This window comes from Haliotis asinina, chromosome 1 (assembly GCF_037392515.1).
Source record: "Haliotis asinina isolate JCU_RB_2024 chromosome 1, JCU_Hal_asi_v2, whole genome shotgun sequence".
NCBI classification, from domain to species: domain Eukaryota; kingdom Metazoa; phylum Mollusca; class Gastropoda; order Lepetellida; family Haliotidae; genus Haliotis; species Haliotis asinina.
In genome coordinates, this window is record NC_090280.1 from 80325933 (window position 1) to 80338354 (window position 12422).

General features: G+C 38.5%; 1 protein-coding gene across 1 annotated transcript; it reads left to right on the forward strand.

Annotated features, from left to right (window-relative positions):
- The first annotated feature begins 591 nt into the window (after positions 1-591).
- Positions 592-11385, forward strand: LOC137272651 (zinc finger protein 665-like). The gene is made up of 2 exons (XM_067805064.1): positions 592-666; positions 7816-11385. The coding sequence occupies exon 2, from the start codon at positions 7844-7846 to the stop codon at positions 9995-9997; it is 2154 nt and encodes a 717-aa protein (XP_067661165.1). The 5' UTR covers positions 592-666; positions 7816-7843; the 3' UTR covers positions 9998-11385.
- Positions 11386-12422: the final 1037 nt, after the last annotated feature.

A 12422-nucleotide genomic window follows, 5' to 3' on the forward strand; every position in this document is an offset into this window, starting at 1 on the left:
AATTTATATGTTTATGAAAGGGGAGTTTTTCTTAGATTGAGTGAAAAAGCAGCTGGTACCAGCACTTCCTCAGACACGTTTCATTGTTATGGACAAGGCATAATGAATGCAGGATCCAAATGCAAGAACTGCACAACTCCAACTTTCAACAGCAGGGGAAGTGATATGGCAGCATGGCTAGAAAAACAAGATATTCCATTTCAGTCAATGGCAACTAAACTCGTTTTGTATGACACAATAAAGCGCAACAAAACAAACACCAGTTTAGAAGGTAAATCATATCTCAGATCGATGAAACTGTACGTTTACGGTATTACCACTGCAATCTCATTTTAACAGATCTGGGGTGTCATAAAATTTGATGTGTGTCAGGTCACTTTTTCACTGCAGGATTAAGTTTTAGATTCAATGCATTTCACAAGCATATGTGCTTCTACATAAACCTGTGGATTTAATTATTTCTCTTTCCATGAAAAGGGACCATTTTAGCCTCGCAGTTGTAACCGATTTCGTGCTATGCGAGGTTTCGGTTTCAGCAAATTACTGCCGTTTTGGTGAGGTGCCGTTTTATGCTAACCCATCAAAGGGAGACTATTCTAAACTAAAGCTAAACCATAAAGGCGAACGCGTCAACTGCAAAAGATCGTATCGTGAATTGTGTGAAAGGTAGGTTATTTCCGTCAGCTTGTATTGGTGTTTGTCGTTTGTAGTAGTCAGTTATGAGCTGCTTCTGTGTTTGCCTTTGGCTGCGTGCAGTTATCGCGAAGCCTTCTGCCAGACGAACAGTTGTCATATTTTGGCGCTGCGCTCTCGTAAATTCGATTCGTGAATGTAAGGGAAATGTGCCGAAAAACATATTTTAAAGTACACTATTTCATTTTGTATAGTCACTGATTATTTACTCATTGATTCTGCAAATTGAAAATGTCTAATATTTCACTCGCGAATTAAACGTTTGTTTATTGAAGCCATTTGCAATCACCCAATGTGACCCATTCATGACCACACAAAATGTGAGATCACTTTGTTTCGTGGATATAAAGGGAAGTGCCCCGAAAATTATATTCTAAATGCACGATTTCATTTTGTATGCCCACGTGTTATTTTATTCATTGATTCAGCAAACTGAAAATGTCTCATAATTGTTAGAATGAACATGAAAATAAGAACAGTCCGCTTCCTTGGCGCTCATGCCATGCCTTACACTGTGCGGTGAACACGTAGACCAGACGAATTGGTTCAACAATGTTCAGTATGTAGCCCTGTAAATCCAGTAGATTCGTAGGCGGATTGAGCGGTGGATTCATAGACGTTAGTAAAATGGGAAATGGGTAAACTTCAGCATCACTTATGATGAAAATTGATAATATAACATTAGTGTTTGAGTCTAAATTTGTAAAAAAAAAAACAAAAAAACATTTAGAAAGTATGATCAGTGTTGAAAAAAATTACATTTTTCTGCCCATGGGGCGACTTCCAGGCTGCTAATATATTAAATTGAGTTTTGTGCAATAAAAAAATGTAATAGGTAAGTATGATCAACACTCAACTACGGAGATATGCCCAGAAATAGCAGTGGACAAAAAGGATAAGGTGGGTGGGTCACAGACAAAATCCCATTCCCTTAACAAAACACTTCAATATACACACAGTATTTTACAATCAAAACAACTCACCACTTCCTGTTTAACAATCAAACAACGAAATTCATTTAACAACAGAATTGATCAACATTCAACTACGAAGACAAGCCCAGAAAAAGGAACACACAGTGGAAGTATTTTCGTATCACAAAACAAAAGAACAACACAAGTCCTAACTTATCACATGATTATTGTCAAAATGAGTTTATATACAAATCCAAGTACATTTATACAAATAAAGGAGATATCGGAAATTATTACTCTCCCATTGAAGATACTGCAGTGTAATATGTTCACTTCAATATTACACTAGTGTAATACCGCTTGACGTATGACGTCAAAATGGTTCAAAGTTGTGACGTCACAATGCTAATGTTGATGTCACGATTTACTAGACCTTGCTTGACTTGAAAGCTGAGAGTCCTCACACTGTAGGCAGTTTCATCGCAGTTTCTGTCCATTTATGTTGGTGAGTAATAAACAGAATACTAAACTCGCTTCTGTGAAATACCATTTTCATTATACTCGTTAAAGATTTAGTATCAAACTCGCTTTCGCTCATCTGATACCAAATCATTAACTCGTTTAATATAAATGGTATTACACGGAAGGTCATTTAGTATCCTCTATATATTTATTCACACTTCAATGAAACTTTTGTTGTCCTTAGCTGTATTTATTTGGCCTTAGTTTTGTCTACGAAATTGATTTAATTATTGTCTATGAACTGACGTGGGTTACGAATCTACCACGTTCTGCGCCCATTTACAGCTGGGTGAACTGAGATTTAAGTATCTTGTCCAAGGATACTATGCGTATGTGCCTACCTAAGAACCAAGTCAAGGTGCCTCCACCGGGGATCAGTCCAGGGTCTTCAACATGGTAGAGAGACACTTCACCACTGCACTATTGTGCTCCACCTTGTGGGTGAGTGCCAGTAATTGACTGGTGAATGAACAGAGCTCATTGAAACTGACTATAGTGGACCTGCAACTCAAGCACCACACTTATCCAGATTACACCAGATCACCTGATGTGACAGGAGGAACTCTGAGGTTATGAGGACACCTGACATTCCCCACATCTATTGGTTTGAATCCAAAAGGCCATGACCAATTAGTTAACAAAGGGGGATTAAGGTATGGTCTGTAATAAAGAATGTACAGCTCTGCAGTCAACTCTGCTATCTTTTTCTTCTCTGAAGGGTGATTGTGAATGGTAACACTGGTTGAGCAGTCTTTTAAGCAACATTTTGGCTAATACCAAGCCTTCTCTACAATGGTCAAGCCTTAAATGAAGCAAGTCCATATGTCCTGAGGTTCTGAATCTCTGGTCTCCCTGGGTTTCCTTTTCAATTAAAATGGGTTTGTTTGTTAGTATCAAATTTATGTTCAGAGACTAAGCTTTAGTCTGCCTCTAAAGTTGACCTTTTGTGATTCAAAGATCTGTTTATGTTGTAACAATAAGCTGTGATTAAATGTTGGTAGTTTATTTGTTTTTATATCAGTTTAATTATTAAATCATTAATACAATTCACAGTTCATAAGTGAACTGATTTCACCAATTGGTCTTCATTCCCTTCTACTGTGTTCACCACTGACACTAATTAGATCAGACCATAGTCCCACGTCCACAGTCCAATGACCTAACCAATTATCCAAACATTTAGATCTGGGGAAAAAGTTTGGTTAAACTTATGGTACTTATGTTGTTTGCCTTACTCAGCTGAAGTGAATACTAGTATATATCACATTGAACATCAACCTGTGTACTGATTGTGATAACTAGTAGGTCCAGGGAAAAGTTGTATGCACGCTGATATGATTCCCTCACATTACAGAGTATTGCAAATCAACCCTAAGTGCATTACTGGTCCAACTGTCATAAAACATCAGTTGTAGAATAGCTGGAGTTTTCAAATATTTCATTTATCAACTGTGTTACATGTCTTGCCTCCGTACACACATTAATTCCCTGTGTGGTTTAGAAGAAACATTCAAAGTTGATCATAAAACATTATCATGCATGTAACTATACTGCTTATATAGTGCTTGTCATTACCTATGAACTAGTAAACATTGTTTTGTATGTGGTCTGGAGGCTACATAGACCTGATACTAGTGATAGCCAAATACCTGTCACATGGACATTTGCCTTTGGCGAGGTGTTTAAAAAAATGGTGAATATCTTGCCAAACCATGTGCACTGGAGGATAATTAGCAAATCAGATTCTGTTAGTAGATTGACTGCAATACAATCAAAGCCAAATTAAGCAAAAGCAGTAAGTGTCACATTTGATTTCAAGCTCTCCTTTTCAACCATGACAGGTACACTTTAACAGTTAGGAAAAAAGAAATCTAGCTCATGGAAAAGATAGCTTATATCACTGGACATGGGAAAGATGATAATTTACTGTTCATATGCTGGCATGTTGAAATTAAAATCCAAAGCAAGTTGATTCGAATTTTAGGAAAAGAAAAACAAACAGAATTATCTCCCTTAGCAAGACACAAAGGAAAATGCATACTACTGAAGAAATTTATGAATTGATGGTTTGTGTTTTCCAAAAGTAAACAAAATTGAATTCAAAATCCTGCAAAACTGTAGGTTTATACCAATGAAAATACAACATTTTCTCATTTCATGAGGTGTGGTGAAATGCATAGTATATGGGGGCAATGTTTATTGCAAGTTTTGATATTGCTTATGCACTAGGGCGGCATGATATTACCGGTATGCCGCAATACAAAATTGTAACTATTACATATCACGATATGTTTATGATGTAACAGTATACCAACAAAGATTTATTTGTTCAATTTTAACTCATTAAACACCCCAGGGAAGACTTCCATTCATACACCCCGTAAATTTGAATGGTGAGAAAAAAAATATAGAAGTATATTCAGGTAATATGGATGGTGTTGGGTGAGGATTTGTCCAGAAGTCTTTCCAGATGATTGGCAACAGGTCAACTTTGAAAGTTGTCAAAAAACAAAGTACCGACATTTAAAATTGAATTTTAAATTGAATAAGCTAATGAATAAAATCAAAAACTTTCATAAAAATTGTCAAACCTAAATCTACATTACTATTTTCATGTTTTGTAAGTCACGTGATATCTACGCTTTCGTCATGTCTATCTTCATGGCTGGACACAATGTTTAGTGCAAGAACATTTTGCATAAAGAATACTTGCCACAGGTGGCCATCTAGTACGATACGTCCAATAGGTTCCATAATTTACATTCAAATGGCAATTTGTTGCATTATTGTACTCAAGAAATAACCTCTTTCTGACTCAGAAGGAAGAATAAATATGAGAACACATGACTGGAAACAGATGATCTCAGGAGGTAATCTGTTACTGACCCAGACAGATGCACTGTCTGTGAGAAAACATTGCTGGAAACTTGTGATCTCAAGAAGGGCGCTGTTACTGACCCAGATGGACACACTGTCTCTGAGAGAACACTGCTGGAAACAAGAACCCGGTTTTGGTTCTGGTGGACACTGATGGTGAGAGAACATTGATAGAAACAAGTGGTCAAAAAACAAATGATTCAAATGTCTCATCAGGATACTGAATGTAGGAAACCATTCACATTTTCAGGAAACCTGAGAACCAGCTTGAGGACTCAATGTGGAATCATGCCTTATCTATGTAATGATTGTGGGAAACATCTGAACACATGGGTCAGCTGCAGGCCCATCTGAGCATTCAGATTGGACTCAAGCCACATACCACATTTAGAAAATTGTTCAACAGCTTCCGTTATGTGAACAGCCACATAAGTCACAACAGAGTGAAGACTTTTCACTGTGGTGTATGTGTGAAACTATTTACACAATCATAAAATTTTGCAGAAACACATGAGGAGTCAGAGTGAAATATAGCCTTACTGAGAAGGTGGGAAGTTGCCTGAAGTACCACATGATGCGTCACAACTGAATAAATGTTTATCAGTGTCTTCAATGGATGTTACTCAATCATGCCCATTGCAAGAGGGTCAAATTGTTAAGGTGTTCGCTCATCACTGGGTTTCATTCCCACTTTGGGATCAATGTGCGAAGCCCCATTTCTTTTGACCCTACCAGAATATTGCTTAAGGCAGCATAAAACCATACTCACTTGGCCCCACTACACGCTCTTCTGATGATTCACAATGGAGTCAAGCCAAAAGTGTAAGGAAAGTAGGAAGATATTTGGTCAGTAAGGTGACAAGAATGGTACAGGAGATAACACACTTGAGTAAAGCCTTTTCAGTGTTCTTGAAACATAAGCAACATAAACACATTCATCTAACCTGCAGAGTTAAATCAGGGATGACAGCAAAACTGATCCTTTTGTGGAATCAAACCTCGTCTAGTTTGATCGATCCGGTCTCTATTTTCACTAACTTATCCATCAAACTTGAGTTTGATGTGTGAAGTGTTGTCAAACCTATTTTGTTCAGAAACAACCAGTCACAGTCGGCGAAACTGTCACGTGACCGCACCAATAGAGACTTGGCGCTCAAAGGACACCAACCTTTGACAGCTTGTGTTTGACATATGAAAGCATGAGTTTGACAACTTTTAAAATTTTGACATGTTTTTTCAAACTTCACTTTGCTGTGTCATCAGTTCCCATTTGCACAGTTCATTGCTCATGTTGTTGACAACTGGATTGTCGAGTCGAGACAATTATTTACAGACCGCCACTCACTCACTCACTCCATTATATCGCGCTATGGCTTGTTGTGATTGACAAACCATCCTTATCTTTTCACTTGTGTGTAAGTCATCTTTACAAAAATTAAGAACACAACTCCAGACCAAACTTAACTTCCAGCGTGAAAAAGGGAAATATCCAAAGATTTCCCAGTATGATGAAGTTTTCCAAATGCATGTTGAAATTCTGATTTTCGATCAGCGTATCTCGATGCATATGGATTCACGTCTGAACCAGTAGATACTGTTAAACCGGTTATATTGCACCCTAATTGTAACAGGGTAGTACCAAGCCTCTAAGCAAATGAAATTGATCTGGAAAATCAATGGAAATATTTTGTTTCACTTTAATTGCTATTTGTTTGTTGCATTTTTATGCACCCGGCATGTAATGCAGGGGGATATAGTCGATGCCTTGTCCGTCCGTAATCATTTTGTTTCCGGAACATAACTCAGAAACTGTTTAATATTTTTAGACCAAACTTTATAGATATAATAATCTCAACCAATAGTTGTGCCCTTTGCTATTTACACAGTTTTGGCCTCTATATATTTTTTGTTTTTCTACGGAACATTTTGGTGTTAGTCTTATGGAGTGGGCTTCATTTCCGGAGCAGAACCCAAACATCGTTCAGTATTTTTCTGCAAAACATGGTAGATAAAGTGGTGCCTTTTACTATTTACAGTTTTTTGTGATTTATTATTTTCTCAGTTTCCATGGAAACGTTTCTGACATAGTCTCAAAATGGAGGGATGGGATTCGTTTCTGGAGCATACCGTTCAATATTTTTTTTGCAAAACTTGGAAGATGTGTGGCAGACCCCAAAGTGGTGCCTTTTGCTCTTTGCAGGTTTTTGTGATATATTATTTTCTCTGTTTCCATGGAAATGTTTCAGGGCACTACTCGAAAACCATTTTCATATTATTCGACAGATCTTAGCAGATATATGAGACAGATCTTGAAGTGGTGCCTTTTGTTGTTTACCGATATATGGCATTTATATTTTTCATGACTTCCATGGAAATGATTCAAACTTAGTCTTAAAAAACATTCAGTAACTGTCAGATGATTTCAAATATGTCGGGGCCGAGGGGATGTGTCATCTTCTGAAGACTCTTGTTTATTAAAGCAGACAGTTATAGGACATGATGTATATTTAAAATATTTATTAGGTTTATAATGCTTTTATTAGGAAGTAAGAACTCATCATCCACCAATACTGTTGTGTATTTTCCTTGATGGGATGGGTGGTGGTGCAGCCAAGTGGTTAACGCATTAGCTTGTCACGCCAAAGACCTGGGTTTTGATTCCCCATATTGGTACAATGTGTGAAGTCCATTTGTGGTGTCCCCTGCAGTGATATTGTTGGAATATTGCTAAAAGTGACTTAAAACTAGACCCACTAACTCACTCATTTCATGAACATGATAAAGAAAATGGTGACTCCTATGTTTGCAGTAAACAACACGTCATCTACAATCTGAAGATGGACGTGCAAGGTCAACAACAGAGTCCTGGCTGTATCACTGAAACACATCTGAGAGACTGTGACAGACGATTTCTAGAAACAAGGGATGTCCAAAAAGAACCTGTTACCGACACAGGTGGGAACACTGACTGTGAGAGAGAATTACTTGACATAGATGACCTGAAACAAGAACCTGTTACTGATGTAGGTTCAAATACTGACTGTGAGAGAGAATTACTTGACAGAGATGACCTGAAACAAGAACCTGTTACTGATGTAGATGCAAACACTGATTGTGAGAGGACACTGATGCTGACAACAGATGATGCTAAGGAAAGCAAAGGCTGTGAGGTTCCATCAAGGAATCACCATAAGTGTGGTGTATGTGGGAAAGCGTTTCGACGTTTAGGTAACCTGAACAAACATTTGAAGATTCACAGTGGAGAGAACCTTCATAAATGTACTGAATGTGGGAAAGAGTTTACACAGTCATGGTCCTTGAAGTCACACATGACCACTCACAGCGCAGTGAAGCCTTATGAATGCAGTGTGTGTGATAAAAGGTATAGACGACCAGAACATCTTCGGTCACACATGTTGACACACACTGGAATCAAGCCTTATCAGTGTGATCAGTGTGAGAAAACGTTTCGATACCAACATGCCCTCAAAGTTCATTTGAGACGTCACAGTGGAATCAAGCCTTATCAGTGTGATAAGTGTGGGAAAATGTTTACATACCCAAATTCCCTCAAAATTCATTTGAAAATTCACAGTGGAAGCATGCCTTATCAGTGTGGAAAGTGTGGGAGACAGTTCACACTATCAGAGGGCTTGATGAGACACATGAAGACACACACTGGAATCAAGCCTTATCAGTGTACTGAATGCGGGAAACAATTCTCACAGTTGAGTAACATGAGGAGGCACATGTTGATGCACAATAGAGTCAAACCTAATCAGTGTTGTGAGCGTGAGAAAAAGTTAATAAAGCCGAGTTACCTTGAATATCATTTGAGAATTTACAGTGGAATCAAACCTCATCAGTGTGGTAAGTGTGGGACAACGTTTCCACTAAATCCTATACTGCAGGACCGTTTGAATACTCACAGTGAAGTCGAGCATTTCACACGTGAATGTGGGAAAGAATTTACGCAATCATCTGCCTTGCAAAAACAACAGCAACCTGGCTTTGTCACTGAAACACATTTGAGACATCACAGAGCATTACTGGAAGTATATGATGTCCAAAAAGAATCTGTCATTGACACAGGTGGAGACACTGACTGTGAGAGAGCATCGCTGGAAACAAGTGATGTCCAGAAAGAACCTGTCTCTGACACAGGTGGAAACATTCACTGTGAGAGAGCACTGCTGGAAACAGTTGATCTAAAACAAGAACCTGTTACTGGTGTAGGTGAAAACACTGACTGTGATAGAGAATTATCTGAAACATGTGATGTCAAAAAAGAACCTGTCACTGAAACAGGTGAAAACACTGTCAGTGAGAGAGAATTACTGGACATGGGTGACCTGAAACAAGAACCTGTTACTGTTGTAGGTGAATACACTGACTGTGAGAGAGAATTATTTAAAACAAGTGATGTCAAAAAAGAACCTGTCACTGACACAGGTGCAAACACTGTCTGTGAGAGAACACTGATGCTGGTAGCAGAAGATGCTAAAGAAAGCAAAGGCTGTGAGGTTCCTTCAAAGTATCGCCATAAGTGTGGTGAATGTGGGAAAGTGTTTCGACGTGTTTGTGACCTGAACAGACATTTGATGATTCACAGTGACGATAAGCCTTTTAAATGTAATGAATGTGGGAGAAAGTTTGCACGAACATATCACTTGAGGGCACACATGAAGGTTCCCTGTGGAATCAAGCCTTATGAGTGCACTGAATGTGGAAAACTATTCAAAAAATCAAGTAACAGAAAGAGACACATGTTGACTCATAGTGGAATCAAGCCATATCAGTGTAGTGAGTGTGAGAAAACATTTCTACTAAAGGATGAACTGCAGGCTCATTTAAATACTCACAATAATATTGAGCATTTCAAATGTGGGGAATGTGGGAAAGAATTTACACAGTCATCTGCCTTACAGAAACACATGAATATTCATAGTGGAAAGGTCACAGTGGATGGCTCATCAAGGAATCGACATTAAGTGTGGTGAATGTGGGAAAACATTTCCTTGTTCATTTGACCAGAACAGTCGTTTGAGAATTCTCACTGGAGAGAAGCCTTATAAATGTACTAAATGTGGGGAAAAGATTGCACAACTATGTCACTTGAAGTCACACTGTGTGATGAAAGGTCATCTCCAGACACATATGAAGGTTCATATTGGAATCAAGCCTTACCAGTATGGTGTATACGAGAAAACGTTAGCTCAAGTAACCTGCTCATTCATTGAAGGATTCACACTGAAATCAAGCCTTATGAGTGCACTGATTGTGGAAAACAATTCACACAGTCAAGTATTCTGATGAGACACCAATGTTTACGAATGGTGTTTCAAAGCAACAGGATATTGGGTCTTGTAAGTTTCAGATGTCTGTCTGACCCACTGAAAATACAGAGGACCCACAGACTAAAATTAAACACACATTTCAGATTTAACATTACTCATGATTGGCATTGAAATTATTAACATTCTACATTGACAAACATTATTAACATAAATTTATGAACAGTGAATAAGTGTCGCATGCCACAAATAACAACTTCAGACAAAGTCACTGTAATATATTCAGTCAGACACTGGGGCCAGCAGGTTGAGGACTTGTGTCTGACCATTGCCAAATCTGCCAGATTGGTCAGAGGGTCAGACTCTATTCGTGAACACTGAGACTCACAGTAGAAAGTAGTAGTCATAGTAGAAAGGTTACAGTGGAATCTAGCCCTATTTGTGTGCTGAATGTGGGAAAGAGTTTAGACAATGAAGCAGATGGAGTGCCACATTGGAAGTCAAAGTAGAAACCATTGAAGACTTCTGCATTAAATATGTGGTCAACTTTATATAGTGATTTCCTGATGACCAGGCCATTCTGGTTTCGGCTCAAATTAGCTTGTGCAGCCTATGATTTTAGCAAACTGCATCCAGCGTTTCAGGACAATAACCCATGCACTTCATGGATACAATTTATGCAAAATCTAAGCAAGCAATAACATTCAATTTTTATGATGTGTATGTTAACATGCTGTTTGTGTGTCTACTACAGATCACCAAATAGCCCCTGTTAAATCCCTCTTCATGGTTAATTTATATTGTCATTCATTCCCTTAGGGAAGCATAATGCGACAACCAGTCAAATGCTTTTGTGTAGTATTGAGCCTTAAACAGGAGGCCACTCATTGATACAAAATGACTGATGTGAACTTAATGGTGATCGAAACTGACCAAAGAGAATACTGGACAAAAGCTGTCAGTCTATGTCTGCTGGTGTTTTAAGTGAAGCTCATCATGTTTTGCTCAAGTTGTATTAGTATACGCAGTTCTCTTGTTGACAGGTCTGTGGTTTTATCTGAAAATGGATATTAAAGAAGTAAAAATAACATAAGTCACTCTCTAATTACATGGCCATCATCTAATTGGAATGTTGCTAAGTGTACCGTAAACAAGAAACGAAACAAAAGACAAAAGTTCAATGTCTTATCCTCAGATGTTGCTGTTTCGTGTCTTTTGTGGCCTTTTGTACCAAATGATTGGCCATTTTAGGCAGGCGTTTGTCAGAGATCAAAGAACGCGTTCAGTCACACATTTTAGCATTGTATGTGGGCACAAGTGGCAGTGCTTAATGTCAACATGGACTTCCAGGGTATGGAAAATTGGAATCTGGATTAGTGCACACCATGGATATCAAAGGAGGTCCAGTAACCACAACTGTGCCTTCATAAATGGTTTGAAGTTAAACAAATAGGAGCACTTTAGTGCTACATTCACATGCATAATTTCATCAGTGATACAGTGTCTGCAGTCAAGATACGAGGGGATGTCAATAAGTTTTGAGCCTTGAGCATTTTTCATACCCAGGTGTCACAGACTATGGTATGACATTGAACCTTGGGGTGTAGCTGATGTGATTTGTAAGCTTTGGTATCCTACTCTCAGAGGTTATTGAACAGATCACATTGACAGAAAGAGACCCCCTCACGTCAGTCAATATGAATAAAATTGAGTATAGAACAGTAATTAAGTTTTTAGTTCTTGAAGGAAACTCGGGGAAGAAATTGAAGAAAGGCTTTCTGCAGTTTATGGGAAGTCTTCCCCTTCATCTGCTACCATCAAACGATGGGTCAATGAATTGAAGCATGGTAGAGAGAGTCTTGAAGATGGCCCCGTCCAGGTCGCCCAACAACAAGCACTAGTCAGGAAAACATTGACAGAGTGCATAGACTTGTGCTGGAAAATCATCGAATCACACTCCACGAGTTGGAGGAGACCACAGGCATTTCACGCGGATCCATCGAGACAGTTCTTCATGAATATCTCGTCATGTCTAAGGTGTGCGCAAGATGGGTGCCAAGAATGCTTACAGATTAAATGAAGCAAACAAGATACACCATAAGCAACTCCATGCTAACCAGAT

Excerpts from the sequence above, each read along its gene's own strand:
- LOC137272651 (XM_067805064.1), top strand. The coding sequence starts at position 7,844 with ATGGACGTGCAAGGTCAACAACAGAGTCCTGGCTGTATCACTGAAACA.